Source organism: Pelophylax lessonae, assembly GCF_965119305.1.
Source record: "Pelophylax lessonae genome assembly, chromosome: 8".
Classification (NCBI taxonomy): domain Eukaryota; kingdom Metazoa; phylum Chordata; class Amphibia; order Anura; family Ranidae; genus Pelophylax; species Pelophylax lessonae.
This window is the reverse complement of record NC_138775.1, coordinates 57891213-57915906: the sequence shown is the minus strand read 5'-3', so window position 1 is coordinate 57915906 and position 24694 is coordinate 57891213. Positions and strand designations below refer to the sequence as shown.

At 43.3% G+C, this 24694-nt stretch overlaps 1 protein-coding gene across 1 annotated transcript in view; it reads left to right on the top strand.

Annotated features, from left to right (window-relative positions):
• SUCLG2 (succinate-CoA ligase GDP-forming subunit beta) overlaps positions 1–24694 on the top strand; it is a 444050-nt gene that overhangs the window by 193873 nt on the left and 225483 nt on the right. Inside the window, exon 8 of the mRNA XM_082265844.1 lies at positions 13765–13926. Coding sequence (XP_082121970.1) covers positions 13765–13926 — 162 coding nt within the window. The remainder of the gene's footprint in view (positions 1–13764; positions 13927–24694) is intronic.

Genomic DNA, 24694 nt, shown 5'->3' with positions numbered 1-24694 from the left:
AGGGCTGCCTATGCCTCTTAACTAACATCCCATAGATTTGAATGGGATGTGTCCATACAGTAGGGGCAACATCCCATTCAAGTATTTTGAGCAATAGTGTGCAAGTGCACTTTGGCACAATGTGTTGGATGATTCAGATGAATATTGGAAGTACCTTTCGTTCCATTGTTGGCCCTTTTGAGCACCAAGCTCCTCCTATAAATAAATGTAGCGGGCATCCTCCCATTTACAATTGTTCATTAGTAGACTGTATAACATTTTGAAGGAACTCGGCTCCATCTAGTGGCCAAACTGCCACACTGCAGCTTGGTGGTTTTCATCAGAAGTTTCTAGTGGCCAAACTGCCACACTGCAGCTTGGTGATGTTCATCAGATACTACGATACCCACAATTCAGTGGGAACACCAGGGTGCATTGCTTCACCGCACAGCCTTTTGGGGGAAGCTTTATAAAGGAAGGGAGGAGCCAGGCTCTCTCTCTTGTCTCCTGACACAACAGCTAGAAGGAAGCAAGTGCTGTGGGCTGATGCTGCGGACTAGGCCTGAAGCCTGAGCCTGAAGTGACGGAGTGGAAGCATTTCATCTGCAGTAAAGGAGCCTTCCCAGAGAATCCATTGATGCTCTGCAGAGACTGGTGTTGCCCACATCTAACCACAAGCGCGGCTGGTGACAGAAATCGGAGGTGGAGAGCTCGGGAAGAAAGAGGCCGTTTGGTGAGCAGGGCACATGCCCAAATCTGTTTCTCGCTTGGAAGAAAGTAACTTTAGCCGGTGCTACACGTGGGGGCTCGTCCGGGATATCTACGGTCCTGCAACAGTTCCCTCTCAGTGACAAAATCGCTGTTCGCACAGAAATGGACCCTGCCGCTGCAGCCCGGTGGTGCAGAGAAGAAAATGTCCTTATCGGCCATGGTCTGGTGATTGGAATCAAGGGAGAGAACTGGACAGAGGAACAACTACTCTCAGTTCTGAGAACATATTCCAAGGACAGGAAACTTTGGGTGATGGACATGAGGACAGATACCACCAATAAACACACCTACGCATTGTGTGAATGGAAGAAGGGGGTCCCAGATCACTTCAAGGGCACCAGCATAAAAACTATAGATCAAGTAGAGTTATTCCTGATACATCCAGAAGGTGAAGAGGAAGACCCTATACCCACTACTACAGGGGGACTGAGCACAGAAGAAAGTGCCAAAAAGGAGGGATTCAGTGCACCACCTTTGACTACCCTTAGCTCAGAACTATGCGCTGTCCTGGGGGAAATAGTAGCCAAATGTAACAAGGATCCTCCAAACTATCTGATGGCTGGATACAGGAAGCTCAGGACTTTTTCTGGGAAGCAACCTGTACCCTCAGTGGAAGATGGATTCGAGGAGTGGCTAGATAACGCTACTCAGGCCTTGGAGGAGTGGGAGATACCAGAACAGCATAAGAAGCAGCGAATCACAGAGAGTTTGAAGGGGCCTGCATTGGAGGCCGTACGCAACCTCAAGCTAAGCAAGAAGGATTGTACTGCACAAGACTATCTGGATATTCTACAAGATGTGTTTGGCCGGACAGAAAAGGTTACTGAACTTCTTTACCAACTGGAGCACTGTTACCAGAAGGAAGGAGAAAAACTGTCTGAATTCATCGGGCGTCTGGATAGGATCATACATCAGATTCTGTTAAAAAAAGGGTTGGATCCCCGGAAGGTGGATGAGACTCGAGCACAACAGGTGCTGAGGGGAGCTCAACCTCTAGACCCTATTGCTATACTGTTGCGAACTCGCCAGGACGGTGGCATCCTGGAGTACCCTGATCTGATCAGGATGGTCCGGGAAGAAGAGGTCATGTTGGATAACAAAAGGAAGAGCCAAGAACGGGAAACAACGGCCCGAGTTAGAGTGATAAGTGCGGAAGAAGGCGACTCACAAGTTGAGCTCTTAAAGACTCAGGTGTCACAGCTAATAGAAATGGTATCCATCCTGAACAGTCAGGCATCTGCTCTATCTAATAGAAACACAGAAGAGAAGCCTGCTAAACACCCTAGTTCCAGTGTTGAACCAGAACAGAAACCTAGGAGGCCGATAACCTGTTTCAATTGTGGAGGGGTAGGGCATGTCAGAGGAGTATGTCCCAGTCCAGAGGAGGCTGCCTTCAAACACCGCAAGCCGGCGGAAAACTTCAGAGGGCTCCGGTGAAGGAGTCAACCGGGCGCCCAACAGTTTTAATGGACTCCAAGAGATCCCTTAAATTTAAGAGCCACAGTCAGGGAGTAAGGCCCTCTTTAAATGCCTCTCATTCCACGACTTGGGCCGATAAGAGGCGGGAAATCAATGCACACCAGGCCCAGGAGGAGATGAGGCCCGGTAGAAACTCAAAAAGGAAAGGAGTACGGGTGCAGGTAGCTGAGCCCGGCAGAAGGGCTACTCCAAAAGAATTTCCTGTCAAGCTAGTGGGGCCTTCCCCTGTAGTCTCAATCCAAGTGGAAGGAATTTATACAAAGGCTTTACTGGACACAGGAGCCCAGGTGACTCTCCTGTATAGGGATTTCTACGATAGACACCTCAAACATCTGCCCCTGCAGAGGCTGGAAGACCTGGAGATATGGGGTATTGGAACACAAAGTTTTCCCTATGACGGGTATTTGCCAATCAAATTAACTTTTGACCCCTCCTTGGCCGGCAAAGCTGAAACCTTCGATACTTTAGCAGTGGTATGCCCTCGCCCACCAGGGGCCAATAAGAGTTCCCTCATTATAGGGACCAACACTGACCTAGTCAGGCGATTGCTGACGCAACTAGTCCAGGGACAGGATGCCCCAACTCTGAAAGTTCATCCCATGTTAAGGCAGGACGTAGACCCAATAATCTAATCAGCAGCTCCTGCGGGGGTGGTGCTACATAAAAAAAAAAAAAAAAAAAAAAGAATTTGACTGGTTCACCTCGGTAAAGAAAAGACGTTGTCCAAAATAATCCCTGCATGTATCTCCTAATTTCACCATCGCTCTACCACAAAAGAACTATGCGTGGGGGGAAGTTCAGAAGATGGCTCCTACTAAAATCGTGATAATTTCCCAATACTTCAGCCTTTGATCTTTACCCCTTCCTTCCTAAGCCCCAAGTGTATGAGCCGGTGATAGGGGGACCTCATTGATCAGCTGGGCAGTTAACAGAAGGCAACTGCACAGGATGGCTCTGCCAAGCAGCTCCTGGGTAGTTTCTTGTAGAATAGTTACCTCCTGCGAGGGAGTTTGGCTCTATTTCTTCTACCCTTTTTACATTTATTCCCATATAATATGGAAAAATTATCTCCTCTACTCTGTAATCATGGTGGTATCTCTCACAAATCAGCTGTGAATTAAGATTGCTGGCCATGAGTGATTTTTTTATTCATAAGATTTTATTTGGTTTTTATTATGTGCTGCATACCATAAAAAATAGGTCCATTGTGTGAAATGTATTTCATGGACCGAAGACTTTGCGTGAAAGCAAAGCATAAGGTGGATTTTCCATGGATACGTAAAGCATTCGGCCCAAAACAGCTGCCATCTGCTGGGAGTTGACAGAACCCCTTTAAACAGTATGATGCTTATGACACAAAATCTTTCAGGTGGTGTTCTGTGTATTTTAGGACACAATCAAAGCTACTTGTAAATCTGAATGTTTCAAATGGGACACAAAGTGTTTTCCCAGCAACATGGATTCACCACTGCTCTGATATTAGATCTAAATTCTAAAAGTAAAAAACCGATAGGCTTTTATCCTCTTCCAATTCAGGGATTACTGCTTATCTGAAACTGCTATAAACCTGCCAAAAACAGCGCACTGCTCCTTCTATTTTTCAATTTGAGAATTGTAAGTCAATTTTTTGCTGTAGTCTAACTTAATAGGAATTTGTACCCACAGCGCACCGTGCACCAGATCAGATATTTGCACTGTAAGCAGAACCACCGTAAAATACAACTTTGAAGTTCTATTTTTTTTTTCTTTATTTCGAGAAAATTGTATCAGCTTATCTGAGAGAGGGCAGGCGTATAATTTAATTCCAAGAGTGCCATTAGGAAATAACGAAGGTAAATTACGAATGGAGGTTCTCACAAAAGATACCGTCAGCACCTCTCTTGGTTTTCAAAGAGGGGCCGATACAGATAATCTATCATTTTTAGGCACAAGAAAAAAGAGCTTTGAATCCCTAGTTAGGGATATATTTTGATTTCTTATGACTAAGCAGGGGAAAATGAGTTTCTAAGATGCGTAAATCATGACAGGACACTCCAGCTTTTCACATCTTTCCGCCAAGCTGTTTTAACATCTTGTATCTCTTTGCTCCTGGTATGTCCTATTGAGTTTGCAGGCCTTGTGATTGTGTAGGCGTTATTTCATTTCCCAGATGATGTCAGGTGAGCTCACGGTTCAGGCATCACGCGTGGGATGACTCTTGTACCAAGCTTGTTGGCAATTTAATCCCTCTTTTAGCCAGCAAACACATGCTCTGTATGCCAGCTAGGATCAGCCTTATACAAAAGTATAACATTTATTTTTTTAAATAAATTAAGTATATACAATGGGGAAAATTATTTGATCCTCTGCAGATGTTTGTAAGTTTGCCCACTTACAAAGAAATAAAGGGTCTATAATTTTTTATCATAGGTGTGTACTATAAATGATACAGACAAAATATCAATCAAAAATCCAGAAAAAAAACACATGATGCAAATGTTATAAATTGAGTTGCAGTTCATTGAGTAGAATAAGTATTTGATCCCTAAGGTAAAACCTTTCTTGTAGTTGGTTATCTGGTTTGCACACATCTCAGGAGGGATTTTGGTCCACCCTTCTTTACATATCTTATCTAAATCTTTAAGGTTTCTTGGCTGTCACTTGGCAACTCAAAGTTTCCGTTCCCTCCATAAGTTTTCTATAGGATTAAGGTCTGGAGACTGACTAGGTCACTCCATGACCTTAATATGCTTCTTCTTGAGCCACTCCTTTGTTGCCTTGGCGGTATGTTTTGGGTCATTGTCATGCTGAAAGACCCATCACCGACCCATCTTCATTGTTCTGGCTGAGGGAAGGAGGTTCTCATTCAAGATTTTACAATACATTGCCCCGTCAATGTGGCAAAGTCGGCCTGTACCTTTAGAAGAGAAACAGCCCCAAAGCATAATGTTTCCACCTCTGTGCTTGACTGTAGGGATGGTGAACTTAGTCTGCATTTTTCTTCCTCCAAACATGGGTCGAGATAATGCCAAAGAACTCAATTGAAGTCTCATCTGAATGCAGCACTTTCTCCCAATCCTTCTCTGAATCATTTAAATGTTCATTGTACCATGTGCCTTCTTGAGGAGGGGGACCTTGCGGTCGGTGCAAGATTTCAATCCACAGGGATGTATTGTGTTACCAATGGTTTGTTTGGTGACTGTGGTCCCATCTGCCTTGAGATGATTCAAATCTCCTCCTGTGTCGTTTTGGGTTGATTCCCCCACTTTTCTCATGATCATCCTTACCCCATGAGGTGAAATCTTGCATGGAGCTCCAGACTGAGGGCGATTGATGGTTATTTTTTATTCCATTTCCAAATTATCGATCCAACTGTTGTCTTCTTCTCACCAAGCTTCTTGCTGATGGTCTTGTAGCCCATTCCAACCTTGTGCTGGTCTACAATCTTGTCCCTGATGTCCTTTGACAGCTCTTTGGTCTTGCCCATGATGGTGAGGTTTGAACGAAAAAAAGAGATTCTATGGACAGGTGTCTTTTATACACATAACAAGTTGTCATTAGGAGCAACCTTCCTAAATTGACAGGACCAATCTGTGTACCACATGAGCACCTACTGTAGCCAGTTTGTGGGGGCCATAATTATTGTTGGGTGATAGGGGATCAAATACTTATTTTACTCACTGAACTGCAGATCAATTTATAACGTTTGTACCACATGTTTTTTTTTTTTTTTTCTGGATTTTTGGTCGATATTCTGTCTCAATTATAGACCCTTTATTTCTTTGTAAGTGGGCAAACTTGACTGCAGTTGTTCACCCCCATCCGACCCCCCCCCCCCCCCCCAAGATAAGCCTGTCAACAGTAACCATCTCTCATCCTGCTTTACAAACTGATAGTTATCCAATGTGGCTGTCAATCTTAAATTGTATGCCCGGGCACTACCCAATAATACCCCCAGAAAACTTCCCTCTTCCCCTCTAGAGTATGTCTCAGCATTATTTCTTTCTTTAAATGTACCTTGTTTCTGTAGCTTTTATTACTCCCTGTGCCATCACCACCAGAATTGTAAAATTCTTGTAGGCACAGCTCAGTTGTTGTTGGAGTACCCCTCAGAACTACATCTCCCAAGATTCTTTTACCTATACAGTGTTTGGACAGTCTTTTAGGAGTCCAGGCAGCAGCATTGTTTTGCTAGGAAAAAATCAATGCATGCATGATAAGGTTAGAAAGGGGCAGGCATATGTGGTGGTCTTTTGTCTAGCAAGCAGGACTTACAATGCTGGAATTTTAGTTACAGCCCAACTCCGGGCAAAAAAAAAAAAAAAATGTTCAACTGCTCATTTTTGTCTAGGGCATTGGAGAAAGCTCATACTAAGCTGATCCTCTGCTCCACCTGCAAACAATGCTCCCCCATGATCCAGCTGTGAACTGTTCTTGATGTCCTCAAATCCAGAGCAGGCCTATGACATCGGGAACAGTCCACTGCACAAGGCCACTAGATTGCAAGGGGCAGGAGCCACAAGGACTGGTCTTGTGCTGGGAGGATCAGAGGATTAAGTAAATATATCTCCATTCTCTAATCCCCTACAAAAAATAATGAGCAATTGACCCATGCAGTGTGGACACAGCCCCACTCCATGGGAAAACCTTTTTGCATGGAGTTGGGCTTTAAGCAGAAGCATTGTGTCATCAACCCACCAAGAAAGTTAGCACATTGGATTTTTGGCAGATCAACAAGTATCGTAATATAATCCCGAAATGCAGAAAACCCGCCTTGGCCACTACTCAGAACAGCGCTCACCAACAGTCAGATGTATAAATTACAAACATGGAGAAGCCTCATAGTGTAGTAAGACAAAATCGTCTTCATTAATCAACGATATTGCACTTGCATTTGGGTGAATAGGAACATGTGATGTACAAGACCGATCCCAAAGGACGCCTATTATGAAGAAAGCATCGGATGGAGCTAGAGTGTGAGGACCTCACGTGTGGTCATGTTGGTTGGTCCTGCGGCCGTACTTTTGGTCTTGTACATCACATGTTCCTATTCACAAAAATGTAAGTGCAGTATTTTTTTTTAAAAAGATTTTTTGTCTTACTACTCTGAGGCTTCTCCCAGTTTGAGCTTTATACATCTGACTGTTGGTGAGCATTGTTTGGAGCAGTGGCCAAGGCGGGTTATCCTCGTGTGGGGATTATATTGCTATATCTCATTGACGGGATCACAGAGCTACCCGGGGGTCTGATGGTGAGTGTGTCGGCCATCTGTGAAGAGATAAATGCGCATTTGATCTCTGTAACTCAAGATCATTCCTGTTTGGTAAAAGGCCCCTTTTGCTTGAAAAGCACTTTTTGCACTGGAGCACTTTTCCTACAGAATTTGTGAGCATGGAGCACCTTAATTACACACACCTTATTATGGTGTGTATATATATATATATATATGTGTGTGTATATATTATGAATTTTTGATTTCACTTTTTTTTTACTTTGGGTATTTATTATTAATAATTAATGTTCTTTATTAATATTGATCTCTACGAGTATATGATTATGGTTTATTAACTGTATGCACTGATATGTTCAATTTTTAGTAGAGAGTTGCAAATATTTTCTCACTTAAGGGGACAGCACACCTTTTTTTTTTTTTTTTTTAAATACTTAAATTGCTTTGGGTCTAGTATTCAGGATATAAAAGTTGCAGCAGTCATGTGATCACAGCAAACTAAGTGCAAGGTTTCATTTTATATAAAGATCCACAGGTATGTTTAGGAGCTTATTGCATTTTAAAGGATTTCAGCATGGGGAAGTGTACATATATTGCAGAGAGGTAATATATACATTTTTATTTTTTTTTTGCCCTACATGTTCAGCTGGCATTGAGGTTGTCACACCTAAAATACCTATTATTATGTTGGTCATTTGATCATTAAATAGATTGGTTGAACTGACTTCCGCCATTCTTCTACAGCCTGCTTTGCCAGATGCAAGGATTTTTTTTTTTTTTCTTAATTGAACAATTTAAAGAATGGGCATTAAAAATTCTATGGCATGTCCCTTTTAAGCCTCCACAACTTTTTACACCTCTCGTATGCACTTTAAAAACATTTAGCTGTCCATCTGATCTAAGAGGGTCAAGTCGGATTTGACTTAGTGGTTTAAATGTACCACTATGTATAAGATAGTTGCCATCTGTTCCTGGCAATATTATTCAGAGAATGCAGTGTTTAATGGTATAATAATAATGAAAAAAGCCAATTAAAGTTAAGTAACTCGTCTCGGCCTTGATTAAGTTGTTTACTTGTTGGGATTAAATAATGGGTTAATCTCGAGCTGTCTAGAACGGTTTGGTGAGGCGCAACATTGCATTATTCTGTTATCGGGAAATATTGCTCTATTAAACTTCCATATTGTAAGCAGTATGTGGAATCCATTTGCCTAATCCCATAATACAGATATCTGTAAACTGCAGAGTTTTAGAGGCAATTTCCAATCAATCATGGGGAACCGTGTGTGTGTGTATGTCTGTGCGCTTTCTTTAACTCTGTAAAGTAACAAGGTTATACTACTTTATACACAATAAACGAAAAATAAACGTTTTACATTTTGAGGTTTACAACCTCTTATTCACCAGCAACCAGAATATCCTGGAGGACGGATATCCGTTACTTGGTATTTCTACAAGTTTTGGAAACTGGCAACTGTGCTTGGATTTTTCGATGGGCAAATGCAGCTTGTTTTCAAGTGTATTAATTGGCATTGGAAATCAGGTTGGGATGCTTTCTGAGATCATTCAGCACTCAATGACAGTAGCATTTGTCCTGCAGTTGTCCACCTCCTAAGCTGTATCAACCTGCTTCAAGTTGCTTTTGCATTTTCATTGGCTTGTATCAGGAGAGTAGTTGTTCTGGTGTCATATGACACAGGCCCAACCTACATTGAGAACCCTATATAATGATGGCTTTTAATTAGGGATCGACCGATTATCGGCAACACTGATATATCGGGGGCCGATATGCACTTTTCCCGATATATCGGAATCGGCCCCTGAGGTTACAGATATTGCCGATATTTAGGGAAAGTGGATGTACCGGAGTGATGCCTGCAGCTAAAGGCATCACCCTGATACCGGTGTCCATAGCCAACGGTTGGCTGACTTGTAATGACAACCGATGCGGCTGGTGCCCCCACTGCCTTCCGCGGCTCGCTCGGGTCTCCCATCGCACCGGGAGTCCTGGGCATCCTACCTCCTGCTGCCACCAAAGAGAAGACCTGATCAAAGCCTCATTCGGCTCTGATCGGGTCTCCATGTAAAAAACCCAGAAGTGATGTCATGACATCACTTCCGGGTACTCGGCGCCAAATTAAAAAAACTGACAACATTTAAAACAGCCAAACTTGGCATTTTGAATGCTTTTCAGTGCTGAGGAGGGGTTTGGGGTCTTTAAGACCCCCAGATCCCTCCACAAGGAGTACCTTTGGAAAAATTCCGAAAATATTGCCCGATATCGGCAGATAACCGATATCCGATGACCAAAATATTGGTGTCGGCATTAAAAAAACTATATTGGTCGATTACTACTTTTAATGCAGTTAATTGGCCAAGCTTTGAACAGTGTTTACAAAGGGATCTCAATTTTATTCTTTTTTTTTTCCACCCAATGACAAATCAAAATTGAAGACACCATTCTCTCAGATCCATCTATCCCAGATCACCTTAAAGTGGCCATAAACCCCAAACCAAAAATGGTGTATATTGCAGCTTACCAATCATTAGATGTGATGGTTGTTATAGTTTTTTTTTTCACCTGATGATCTGGACAGTAACACACCTCTTGCATTAGTGCCCCCACTGTGGGTGAAGAAGTACAGGGGGCACAGCAGACACCAGCATTGTCAGTCTAGGGGAAGGCTTGTGTTAAATATACGTTTAGATTTCAGTACACTAACAAATTGAAGCCAAACTCTAGCTAATAATTTATAAGCAGCTACAGCAAAAAAATGTTTTCTTTTTGGGATGAAGGTTTTTGCATAAATAAAAGCTGACCGTTGTAGGTACCCCTGTTAGTGGAAAATGGTTTGTCCCATCTCTGTGAGCGAATATATCCGCAGAACAACTCATTCTTTTATAAAACAACTGACCTACTGGCTGGATCACCAGATGAAATAGAAGAAAGAAAGCTTAAAAAAGATAACTAATGCAGCCATCGCATCTAAAGGTTGGTAAGCTGCAATATATTAAATGTTTGCTTTTGGGTTTAATACTGCTTTAAAAGAAGCGAGGGTTTAAATAAATCCTAGCATTTTACCTAGATGGTTGCAGCATCTATCTGTTTTTGTCCCCCTCCGGCTCTACACTGAGCTAATTGAGCGATCAAATACCACAGATCTTTTCTAGGTCTGCACCGTCTCTCTGCCATGCTCCTCCAACTCTCACTGGAGCGTTAAGTTGTGGAGGGGCGGGAGTGGCTGGCTCAGGCTCTCAGCGTTATGCTGAGAGGCTGAGCCAGCTGACAGTCAGGCATCTTGGTAGATCCCATTTATTTACAAGCTACCATTGTGCAGCCGCACTCTGAACTATGCACTTGACTCTCCATACACTGCAACACATACCTCAGAGAACACATGCATAGCAGTGTCTTGGGGGAGGAGAAGTCATGTGTGTTTCTTGCTGCATGTATATGCCCTGAGAAAAGCATAGGAAATATATGTGCACAAGCAACGCACCATGACGCATCACCCAACACAGTATACGAGTACTAAGAGGGCTACTGACTTGGCCTTTCCAGAACCACAAAACGAGAAATAATTCATTTGCATTTTATTGAGTGGGTTTCAAATGCTCTCCCAGCAGATGTCTAGGCTTACTTTATTAGGGGAAGGGCTGCAGTTAGATACAAACACAATGTGAATAAACCCCAGTTCACAATAGAACGCAGTACAGCTGCACAATTCTGGATAAAATGAGAATCACAATTTTTTTGCTTGGAATAAAGATCATGATTCTGAAGAACTTCTTTATTTTAAAGATTTATAACCCCTGAACATTAGGTTATCAAACAAGATGACAGAACAATAAGACCTAATACTCTTTGCTTCAATCAAATTTAAAGAAATGTAATAAAAAATAATGTGATTTGTAAATAAATACAAAAATGACTTCAGTTATATTAGGGTCTTTATTTTAGTACACGCCGATACCAGTTACCGATACTGACTACAACTTTTTTTTTTTTTGTTGTCAGCAATGATACAAAGCATTGAAAAGTTATTTCACAAATGAAATACATTTTTTTTTCTTTAATTTTGTGTTTTTTTTGTTATTTTTTATAGGAAATGTGTAAATATATGTTAAAGGTGTAAAATATTAATGAACAAAGCAAACAAAAAAAAAAACATTTTAATTGTTAATAAGTTATAGAACAGAAGTTAATAAAAAAAAAAAAAAAAACAGTTGGAAGATAATTAAATGGAAAAGGAGAATAAGGAGTTAATAACACTGATTAGGGTAAATCGGGGATTAATGAGAGGTTAAACAGAGGAACAATTTAACCTGTTGCCGACTGCCTGCCGCAGATTTACTGCGGCAAGATGGCTCGGCTGCTTGAACCGGCTCATCTGTCTGTTGGTCGCGCGCGGGGCTAGGAGCACCCGCTGTCCCCGCAATGTTCTAATTCGATTCAGAACTGATCAGTCACCGGGTCCAGGCCAATGACTGTGTAATTACCAGTTAGTCATGTAGTGCCAAATTGCAAAAAATGGCCAGGTCGTTAAGGGGGTAAAAGCTTCCAGAAGGTATTAATAAAAACATATATATATATATATATATATATATATATATATGTGTGTGTGTGTGTATGTATTTTTTTTTTCTTTTTACTTTACAAGGTTACTTTAAAGCAGAGTTCCGGCCACAAAATCGACATAATCGATTTTGGGCAATCCGCTTGCTATTGGTTACCTGAAAAATAAATGGATAGTTACGATTTTTTTTTTTTTTTTACTTGCCTTGTTATTGAAGAAAATATAGTCACCTTTCTTCCACTTCCTCCCTCTGCGGCCGCGGCCCGCGCCGTCACTTCCTCTTTGCACTGATCCCTGAGAGCTGAACGTCATCGCTCCCAGGAATCCATGCGCCTGCACCAGCCCTGCTCGTCACTTCCGGTGCGGCGCCTCATTCCCTGCTAAATAGCTTCTGGGCATGCCCAGAAGCTGTGGAGGGATGACGCGCCCGCACCGGAAGTGACGAGCGGGGCCAGTGCAGGCGCATTCTGGGAGAAGAGGACACAGAAGAGGACGCGCTGGCTTCAGCTGCCCACACCTGAGATGGCAGCGCTGGAGAAGAAATTTTCAAGGTAAGTATTTCTTCTAAAAGGGAAGTGTGACCTGGGACAGTACAGAGGCTATCCATTGTGGAATGTACTAGCCCTGACTGTCCCAGGGGTATTTTTATTGAAAAAAAAATTTTGTGGCCGGAACTCCGCTTTAAACTGACTTCATTTGCAGACCGAAGTTCATTCCTTTGATCTGTAAATTAATAAATCACGATCTTTTAAGGCTTAATCGTGCAGCTCTAGAACGCAGTATGGGAAACCCACCTTCCATGCACGTTTCCCGCATCACATTCAAATCACATTGCCCTTGTGATCTGCAGCTGGTGCCAGTGCAATGTTAACGACACCCCAAACGCAAGTCCCAAACACAATGCGTTTGCCTGCACCGGATCTCATAGTAAATAATTACAATGCAACCCGGTTGCAGTGTGTCTCTAAAATTGGTGCATGCACTACTTTGGTGTGATATGGTGCGATCTGAGCCCAGAATGAAAACTGACTGAAATCACACCGCACTGAATCGCATGTGAGTTGCACTGTGGTTCATAGGCCATTTATAGTGTGAACCAGGGTAAAGGGTTAAATTGTCCAATGTCAAAAAAAAAATCAAGATTTTTTTCATAGACTACATCTTCTAATGCGGACTGAAAGCTTTCGTGGAACAACTTTTTTACCCAAACAATGCGACCACAAAGCAAAAACTCACCTAGATGGGTAGCATTCTACTCTTGGAAGTGTTGGATTCCAAAGATTTTTTCAAGTGACAATTTCTCTGCAATTCAGCAGAGCACCTCAGCCAAACTGAAAAATGGCAACCACTATATTTCTAGTTTTATATCCAGACATCTTCCCTGTCTTTATGTTTTTCTAAGTACTTAGAACTTTATCATCAAGTTTTTTTTATTTCTTTCAATAAATCTTACAATATAATTTATCATTTTGTTTTTCCCATAAACCTAATTAGCGTCTCAAAATAATGAAGCATTAAAACAATGGGAAGAAATATCTTTGTTTTAATTAATTTTATTAAAGTTCACCCACTAGTTTTTGTTCCCCTCGTTTATAGATGTTTATACCAGTACGTATCAGATTTGTTTTATATCCTTGTATTTCCTTTGGAAAAGACTAAAGTACGTTGAATTGATATTGGTTAACTTTTTTCTATTATAATTCTTTTCTGAAATGCGTTTTCTTCCCCTCTGTCTTCCTATCGCTGCAGTTGTGTGCTTTGATGCAAAAATTAACTTTGACGACAATGCGCAATTCAGACAAAAGGAGATTTTTGCAATGGATGACACGTCGGAAACGGATCCCATTGAGAGTGAGGCGGCGAAGTATGACTTGAAGTACATCGGTATGGAAGGGAACATTGCTTGCTTCGGTAAGAACAGAAGTATTGTAACAGATCTATTGTATCAAGTGATTGTTCGTTTCACATGGCTTTTGTTTAACAGGAACAGCGTGATTCTGTCACTGCAGCTATCAAAAAAATGATGCCATGTGTTTGCATTGTTCTCTTGTCTAGCCCTTATTAACCGTAATGTGTAAGCTGATATTAAATTACTTTGAAAGTGGTACATAAAGGATTATTTATAATAGGAGCTATGGGGACTGTGGCAAACCACACAGTGTATTCAATTTGAACATAAGCTGCAGAAGGTGGGCATTTGTAGGGGGATAGTGAGGTCATCTCTGATAATCTTATAGGTTTAGATCACAGGAGAGGAGGAGGAAAAATGCACAGGGGGAGAATAGTGACAACTTGGCTGTTGTGCTGATCTATTTGACATTTGCATAGGCTTTGGAACAAAAATGTTCCCCAGTAATAATTGTATATAAATATTTTAATATCTTATTAAAGTGCATGTCCAGGCATTGCCTAAATTAAGTTCGATTCACACTAGCCTGACCCCAAAGTTGAGTGACTTTCAGTGCAACTTTGGAGTCTGAAAACTTTTGATATGACTTTTTACACTTTTTTGCATTGAAGTCATATAGTCAGACCAAAGTGGTGGAGGAACCAGAGTTGGACAAACTTGTGTAGTATCAGTTAAGACCGCTCTTATAAGGAAACATTGAATTTCACATGTCATCCGACTTGAGGTTTCACAAGTCGGATCCCATGTCGCCGCATCAGTGTGAACCGTGTAAAGCTTAATCTCCTACTCCCCTGTAGACCATGTCCCAGCGTTATTTTTTTTTACTTTGTTTCTATAGCAAGAAACGGCTTTTATTACTACCACCGAGATTGTAACATTAGTACAGGGGAATCTGCTGGGAGATCAGTTCCTATTGAGGTAGGCACGCACCAGAACTACATCTCCGAAGACACTTCTTCCTATGTACCACGTGTATGCTGGCTCTTGGGAATCAAGAAAGTAGCATTGCTTTTTAGGCAAAAGATATCAATGTGTATGTGGAGAGTAACCTGGGAAGGGTGAAGTATAGGTGGAGTTTTGTAGTCCAGCAGGCAAAGCTGCTTGAGATTTCAGTGCAGCAAAGGTCTTCTGTTTTTAGCCCAAGAGGAAGTTAGGAGCTTCTGGCAGACCAATAGGTATTTTTCTGATCAATCACGGAGAAATGTGCATGTTTTACTAATGCTTATTGCATTTCATTTTGCTCTGTACCTTATATAGTGTCTTAATTCACCATGCTGTAATAAAAAATAAAAAAAAAAAGGAAAAAGTCAGCGCAAAAGACATTCCACTAGATAAGGAAACATTTTTCTTTTTTTTTAATTAAAACTTATTTATTATTACAATAGGTTAATTAAATTGTCCAAATGTAAATTATGCTGACCGGCTCTGAAAACCATGAATTGGTTGCACTTCATAGAATTCAATCTTGCAGGCAAAAGACCACATTGCCTATGTTCCAATCGTGCAGTCTTTAGATTTTGCAATTAATACTACGTCTTTTTTCTAAAAGGCTGAACTCTGCATCCTGATCGCTCTGAACTCCTACAAGTATTTTGTGCCAGTCATCTCCGTTATGTTCCCTTTATGCTGTTTTATCAACCATTCTTCAACTGTCAAGACATATTTCATACCAATTAAAGTTCACGTTCAGGACAGGCCCGCTATTGATTATCCAGCAAAGTTTATCCAGTGGGAGGTCTTTTGCACTGTTTTTCTTTCTTTTTCTTTGTACCAATGTTATTTTTCAGTACCTATTTATACAGCTGCATAGGCTCCATATTATACAATAGTCATAGATTAGGTACTGGCGCTGTGATTCTGTTTTCTATGCTGAATCGGCAGCTTACTAGGCTACACAGGGCAACTGTTATACACCCTCTAGAAACCAGACTAGCAATTCTCAGCCTTTTTACTACAGAAGAACACTTAAAGTGATTGTAAAGTATTTTTCCTATAAAAATAACAAACATGTTATACTTACCTGATCTGTTGCAGTTGATTTGCTGAGAGCAGCCTGGATCCTCCTCTTCTCAGGTCCCTCTTTTTTGCTCTCCTGGCCCTTCTTTCCTGTTCAGTGACCCCACAGCAAGCAGCTTGCTGTGGGGGCACCCGAGCCGAGTCATGTGACATGAAGCCCCACCCCCTCTCTTTTCTGATTGGCTAGCTGACTTTTACAGCAGCAGCAGCCAATGGCGCCGCTTCTGTGTCTCAGACAATCAGGAGGGAGAATTTTGAACAGCTAAGACACTCGTGGATATCACTGAGCAGAGCGGGACCTCTGGTAAGTATTAAGGGGGCTGAGGGTGGCTGCTGCACACAGAAGTGTTTTTTTTTTTTTTTTTTATCTTATCGCATAGAATGCATTAGGATAAAAAACCTTCTGACTTTACAACTCCTTTAAAATACTAGTTAGGCCCTGGGAAACCTCTGCATAAAAATATTGCCAGTATATTTTCACCTCCACTCCAGCTTACTCACTAGGTATGTCAGCCTCAACAGCTTAGGTTCCTTTACACCTCCCAAAGCATAAAATTCCTAGAGAGAGCTGGAGGTTTACAGGAACCTGAGCTGTTGAGGGTGACATTCTGGTGTGTATACAGGCACAGAGGTGTAAATATCCTAACTAACCCAGGAGAATGCCAACATGTTTTTGAGCTGAAGCCCTAATCATAGCTAGCTTATCTTTTACCAAATACAGTATTGTGAAGGATTGTTATTAGGAGCCCTTGCTACTGCCAATTCACTGGGGGCCATTGGCAAAATGTCCCTTTTATTGGTGGTCAGTGGGAAGAATTCCCCCTTACAGGCAGCCAAAAAGATCATTGGTGCTAAATGGTGTTCACCTGAAAATATACAGGTACCAATAAATAGGAGGTCAAATACCCACAGCTCATGATACCCCTAGCAACCTCTGGAGGAACCCTGGTTGAGAAGGGCTCAACCAGACCATGATCATGCGGAATGTTCAGAACCTCCAACTGCACACCAAGATATACTGACCAGTGTTCGTACATTGGGGTTGGTTTACTAAAGATGGAGAGTACAAAATCTGGTGCAGCTCTGTATAGAAACCATCCAGGTTTTTTGTCGAAGCTTAATTGAACAAGCTGAAGTTAGAAGCAGATTGTCTGTCTACCAGATTTGCACTCTCCAGTTTTAGTAAATCAACCCCTTTGAGTCAATAACCCGGAGAAAGAATATAAATCGGAGGTTCTGACATAATTTTTCACACACTTGTCAGTGGTTCAGAACTTGTTGAAGCCAGAGACAGCCCAGCAACTAGCATTTTTAGAAGGAGGTTAGCAGTGGCAGGCCCCTGCCTTTTTCCACAGACGCTGCAGCACTTTCAGATGCTTTGCCTGTTGGGCATACCCCATCTCAGGCTTTATAACCCAGAGAAAGCAAATAGATTTTGGGAAAAAAGGTGACAGTTTCTTGTTCAGTTTTGTTATGCTGGACATTTTTAAAAATTGAGACCAGATTGTCTTAAGTGTTTTAAATGAAACCACAAAAAAAAAAAAAAAAAAAAAAAAACATTTGTGATCTGACTAATGCTGTTAACCCGTAGGAAACCACCATTAATATCTAACTGAAGTAACTGAAACACGGTTGCTGTGAGTTGGTACACTTGGCACATTATTTTGTTTGTCTCTGCTGCTGCATCAAATAAGGCTGTATGCGTATGTGAAATGGTTAAATACAATTCTTCACTTCCCTACTCTGGACATACAAATGACTATCCGAAGCATGAATCATAAACAGAGTTTCTCAATCATCAGGCAGTTGTAAAAACAGCCAGTGAGTCTGGAGTGCTCTCAGAACGCCACTTGTAAAGCGTACCTGGAGAACCATCTGCCCATCACTTAATAATGCTGAGGTTTCAAGTACATCAAATGTCATAGGATGGCATCCACTGTGAGTGTGAGCAGCTACACCTATCAATAAAGTCTAAATAAGAAAATTGGATGGGAAGTCTACAACGTTAAATCTAATTGCTCTTTAGCGGCTATTTACACGGCTTCTGCGGATGAGGAGATGTATTGTTAGGTGTTTTTTCCCTCTGACTCTTGTCTTATTACCTTCATTTCTGTGACTTTACATTTAAATTTTCTATTTTAACTGCCTTTTTTAGGGCCCCATATGCATCCACTGAAACAGAGCCCATTACCAATCTAGCACTAAAGGTGTATTTAGGTCTTGTTTAAGAAATAAACTCCCCCCTTCCTCCTTGTCCCCAACAGCTTAAAAGTAAATCTAACTCTAAAAGCTGTGCCCAAAAGAAAGGCAGGCAGAGGGCAAAAGACAAGTCCCCAGGGTTGTCTGTGGTCTCCCTGCAGTAGATTTTACTCCTTTACTGATTTATGTTCTACACAGTGTCTCTGTGTGGAGGTGACAATCTTGGTAGAGGCAGGACGTTTTCTTTCTCATGCCAGTGCTTTTACCAACGAGAACAGTGAGCAGCAAAGAAGTGGCATCCCCAAATCTCACTCCAAATCTCCTGACACTATGAGATAGAGGCAGCAGTGCCTTAGATCTCACACTGCAGATATACAACTATGAGATTGTAGATGGAGTGCCTAGGCATCTTCACATACCAGGAAGTGCACTGCTATTTTTCAGATGGAATTCCAGGCAAAGGGCACCTTTGTTTCAGGTTCCTGCTCAGGCACAATTTCAAAATTTTCCCTATAACATAACAAATGTTCTTCTTGCGTCTAGTTCCACTCAAAGGTTCTGACTAAAATTCAGAATAACCACCTTGAAGAAGCTGGTTAGCTTCCCTTCACTGGAGTCACTTGACCAGTAACATGGATAGTCAGATAACCAGTGCAGTCATTCTCTTCAGATAAATATTTAAACCTCTCTCTGTCTTCTTAGAAAAAATATATATAGATTTCTCTTTCGTTCATTGACAGACGCAGCTCCTGATTCTTCTTAACCATTGGGTCATTCTGCCCCCTAAGGAGTAGGACACTAGGCAGGAAAAAGCTTGACTAGGCCTATGGGCAGTCCAAGGGGGGTATACACCCACTCTTAGCTATAGGATCTCTGGTCCTGCAATTTTGTTTTCCTTTTAAATAAATTTTTATCTATCGTTGTAATTTTGTTCTGTGAGAATCAACTATCAACTGCCGGACTGGGCGACGTACTGGATAATCTAGATCCAGAGGATTCTCCCAGTCTGGCCAGTGAGTGCGCGCAGGCCTCAGCTCCATGTTAGGTCGGCTGCGACATAGCCCCACTGGACTGGATCTGGCCTGCGAGTTAAATGTCTCACGAGAGCGCATGCGACCTGGCCTCAGCCTGAGTCACAGCGTTCCTCCAGGCAGACAGCCACCCACATCCCGATGGAGCAGTGATCTGTCAGGAGCGGTGCCCACCCGATTCCTGGTATGGCAAGTAGCTGTCCCCATTCTACCCCTGGAGGGTTTTGGGGTGGACAAGGGCACCTCCCTGGGATAGCGGGACCCACAAGTTCCCCTCCCTCCCCCCCAGCCCTCTAAAAGATCGGTGGTCACTGTGGGTCTTCAGTAGGTGATCCATTTGTGGACCCCAGGTCAGCGTCACCCTTGCGGGATCGCAGTCGGCGGCCCTATCCTGATATGTTTTTCCGGGTGACCTTTAGTATATAGCGTCCACTGCCCTCCCCTGCCTCATCTGTCCATCAGATCCTGAATCTGTTTCGGCCGCCGCAGGCTCGAGTCACCCTACTGGGTCTGCTTCCACGCACCCTGAGTGCTCAGACAGTGAGGATGTTTCCTCTGCTCCTCTAGCCATGCATGAAAAGGCACTTATGGATGCACTGATTGTGTCAGAGCGAAAAATTTTAAACATAGTGGAGATGCTGCTTTGGAGGTGCTAGCCCCTTTTGGCACCACAGGTCCTCCACTGTGGTGGGGGTGTTCCCCTTTCCCACTTACTTCGACAACATTGTCACATAACAGTGGGTTTGTCCAAAACGCACCCTAAGCGTTTTGCTATGTGGTATCCTTATAAGGATTCCCCGCCTAAAAAGTGGATGGTCCCACCTGTGGTGGACTTACCGGTTTCCAGGTTAAATAAAGCTACCTTACTTATGGTTGAGGAGTCCTTGGCCTTTAAAGATCCGGTTGATAGGAGAGCCGAGGCTCTGGCCTGCCATTTGTTTCACTAGTTTGCTGGTTCGAGTTAGGCCGGTATTTACTATTGCCCTGGTTTTGCAAACTCTAACAAGTGGGCTAAGCTTTTACGCCGGGACCTGGAGGGGACTGGAGGCCACCTGCCTTTTAGGAGCTGGTGGATCAGTTGATTCAGGGGCTACAGTTTATCTGTGATGCCTCTTTGGATTCTGCTTCTTTAATTTTAGGCTGGCTGTATCGGCAGTGGTCCTTTGGCATCCGATCTGGCTGATAATGCTGGTCTGCGGACCAGACTTCTAAGAAGGCCTCATCTGATCGCCCCTTTGTGGGTGATTGCCTGTTTTGGAGCTTCCTTGGATGACATCATTAGTAGACACGGGCCATTCTTGTCGGCTCATAAGAGGCCTCTTTTAGTCCCTCAAGGGATAAGTCTTTCAGGGCCTCCCCCGGAAGTTCCAAGAGGACCTGGTCTGGCAAGCCACGAGGGGCTCTTCAGACCTGTGGACAAGGCTTCCTCTGCATGAAGGGGCGCCCTCACCCATATCTGGGGTGGTGCGACGTCTTCGCTGATTTCTGGACCTTTCTGGTACAATTCAAGTGGGTCCACGAAGTCTTTCGGTCCAGCTTCAAGATTGAGTTGCGGTCTTTTCCTTCGGAAAGGTTCTTCCCTTCCACCCTGCACTCGTCCCCAGATCGCTTACGGGGTCACTTTGGGGCAGTGCAAGACTTGTTACTTCATGGGGTGATTGTCCTGGTTCTGTCTTCAGAATGTTTTCAGGGGTTTTCTTCAAACCTGTTTACAGTTCCCTTGAAGGAAGGCAAGGTACATCCAGTTTTTGACCACCAGGCGCTAAACTACCTTGTGCGGGTACAGAAGTTCCGAATGGAGTCCATCCGCATGGTAGTGGCGTTCCTACATCTGGGGGATTTTCTCGCTTCTATCGATATTAAGGACGCCTACCTTCACATTCCAATATGTGCCGGTCACCAGAGCTTCCTCTGCTTTGCCATGGGAAGGGAAAATTATCAGTTTGTGGCGTTTTACCTTTGGTCTCGCCTCCGCTCCTCTAGTCCCCTGGTGCTAGCATTGTTGCGTCAGCAGGGGATCATGGTACTGGGGTGCCTGGAAGGTCATCTTCTGTGAGCAGATTCTTTGACTGCTCTGATGGACGCCTTGGAGATTACTCTGCGATCTCCGAGGGAGTTTGGTTGGATTCTGAACCTTCAGAAGTCTGCTCTGGTTCCGTCCACAAAACTGTACTATCTGGGTGGATTCGGCCTCAGCCAGAGTGTTGCTTCCTCTGGAAAAACTCCAGAAATTGCAGGAGGCAATTCAGCTTCTGTGGTCCACCAGACGATCATGCCTCGGTGCTTGCATGCCCGTGCTGGGCCTGATGGTGTCTACCTTCAAGGCGGTTCCGTTCGCACAGTTCCAAATGAGATCTCGGCAAAAAGAGATTCTGGTAAAATGGGACAAGAATCCACGGTCTCTAGAGGTGGCTTCATTCCCTGGCACTTTGACAAGGAAATACTTCTCCCCCTGTACTGGGCGGTTGTCACCACGGATGCCAGCCTGACTGGGTGGGGAGGCTTCCTCGACACAGCTTGTGCTCAGGGAGTCTGGACTTGGGAAGAGTTCAGACTGCTGATCAATGTACTGGAACTCCGAGCGATCAGTCTTTGTCTGGATCATTGGACAATTCGTCTTCAGGGGTGTCTGGTACGAATTCAATCAGACAATGCTACGGCCTTGGCCTATGTCAATTACCATGGGGGCACAAGAAGTGTCCTGGTGGATTGGAAAGTAGCAGGCATTCTAAGGTGGGCAGAACAATCATTCCAGCCCTCTCTGCTGTACACATTCCTTGAAAGGTACAGAAATTTGTGGCATGGTCTCGGGATCCTCTGGCCGATGCCACAGACGCATTAGGGGCTCTTTGGCATCAGTATCATTTGATTTATGCATTTCCCCCCTCTCAAACTTCTACCAAGACTTCTGTGCAGCATCCAGGCAACAAGGGAGCATGGTCTTTCTAGTGGCCCCAGACTGGCCTCGCCGGCCTTGGTACGCCGATCTCGTATGGCTGGTTGCCGATGCTCCTTGGAGACTTCCTCTAAGGGAAGATATGCTGTCCCAAGGGCCAATCTTCTATCCTGCTTTACTTTTGCTGGTTTTAATGGCTTGGCTTTTAAAAGCCAGGTGCTGAAGGGTAGAGGATTGTCTGAATCGGTGATTCCTTTGCGGTTACAGGTTAGAAAATCTACCTCAAGGAAGATCTACCATCGTACTTGGAAGACGTATGTTTCGTTTGTGTGAGTCTTGGAGCTCTCCCTCGCTCCTTTTCGGTGGCTCGGATCTTGGCTTTCTTACAACAGATGGTTTAGCAGTGCCTGTCCTTGAGTTTCATCAAGGGCTAGGTTTCAGCCTTAGTGGTTTTCTTTCCTTGGTGTGTATCTTTATCCAGGGAGCTCGACACTTGGTTCCTCCAGTGCGGTCTCCATTACTGCTGCGGGTCCTCAAATTGGTGTTGTCTGTTATCCAGGAATCTCCCTTTGAAAATACCGGAAGGTTCCCCTGCTTACGTTGTCCCAGATGGCTGCCTTTTTGGTGCCTATTACTTCTGCGTGCAGGGTGTCAGAGCTTGCGGCGTTGCCTTGTTGTTCACCTTAAATATTGGTTTACAGAGCTAAGGTGGTTCTTCGTCCCTATCCGTTGTTCCTTCCAAAGGTCATCTCTGATTTTCATTTGAATGAAGACATTGTGTTGCCTTTCCTATGTCCCAGGCCTAAACATCCTAAGGAAATTGCTCTGCATTCCCTTCATGTGGTTCGGGCAATCAGGGTGTACCTGGTAGATACGGAGTTTTTTAGGAAGTCAGACTCACTATTTGTATTTGCCTTAAGGGTCATTCCTCTACTCTGGCAGTGGCATCAGTGAGTGGCTCTTCCTCCTAGATAATGCCGGACCCATGTAATGTCTGAGTGATACTGTGAGTCCTGGCTGACATCATAATGCACCACAGGACTTGGAGCTATTCAACCCATAAAAGGAGTGATGACCAGGAGTAGGGAGTCCAGGGGGACACCACTGGAGAGGAGGCAAGTATTGTAGCCAAGTAAAAGGTGGAGTTGTATTTGTGTAGTAGTGTTCATCAGCGGTCTTCAGTTTGGAGCTGAAAGGGTAAGGCTAGGGTCCAAAGAACAACCCAGGATGCCACCCGGAAAAATAACAGGAGAGGTGGAGGAGTCCTTCTAGTGTAGTAAGTATTTATTAAAATGAATTTACTCCAAGAGTGTGGGTTTAGATAAGAAAAATATAATAACTTACCTTTGGTGAGGGCTGAGGTAACCTACAACCTTCCGTAAAGCACAAGTGGAGAATACACCTGTCTCGACGCTGGGTAAAGTTGGCCACTCTTCTTGCCTTTGGGGTCCCGTTTCTAGGCATCAGTTGGGTGATGTCTGCATTGTTGGAGAGAAGTTAAAGAAACCAGTCCTTGGTTTGAATGGCAGAGGCGTCCGTTGGCATGTGTATTGTAGTGTTTCTAAGGATGGATCTGAATCATCGTAATTGATGAACATCAAGTTACTTTATTTCACCAAAAGATGCAACCAAAAGACTCGGAGTCGCCACAGATGTCAAGTATTTGCTGATTGCTCAGGCTTCACTGGAATGTGTCTGTTTCTACATGGGGCTGTTTCCAGCCTGCACAACCAGGAAATAGTGGACATCTGTATATCAGTATATCACCTATAAACTAAGGAAGTGGTGATACTGAGCCACAAGATGTGTCTTTTGATGAAATAAAGTAACTTTTTTCACATAGGACAAAGCAAACAAGTTCACATTAAAGCTGAACTCCGGGCAAAAAAAATGTTTTCCCTTGCAGTGGGGCTGTGTCTGCACTGCAATTGTTAAGTGCTAGTTTTGTCCAGGGGAAGAGAAGAGAGCCTTATACTTACCTGATCCTCCACTCCAGCAGCAATCTGTGCTTCCCTACAATCCACTGGTGGACTCAGGTCTATGGAGCCTAACTATGGGCTTGACTTCAGGAACAGTCCATCGCTCAAGACCTCTAGAACATGGGAGTGCAGGAGCTGCATGGAGCATCTGAGAATTTGGTAAATATATCTCCCTTCATCTCTCCCCTGGATCAAAATGAGAAAAGTGTTACTAAACCCAGGACCCTGCATGCACTGCTGCAAACTCTGGTCTCCCACAGTACATGGAAATGCGATAGTTTTAGTAAATCTAAACTGCTAAATACCTTTTCTCTTTCGTACATTGACAGACACAGCACCTGATTTTCTTACCCATTGTGTTACACTGCCCCCTTTTAGGAGTAGGACACTAGGCAGAAAAAAGTCTGGCTATGCCTATGGGCAGTCCCAGGGGGTATACTGCCTCTCTGCTATAGGTACTTATTTTTTTTTTCTGCCTAGTCCGGAGTAAGGACCTGGGATCTCTGGGCCTGGTAATTTTTTTCTTTTTAGATACATTTTTTTCTCCTGTTTTTTTTCCTGTGAGATCTACAATCAACTGCCGGAATGGGCGACTAGATAATCTAGATCCAGTGGTCACCCCAGTCTGGTCAGCAAGCTTTACGAGGTC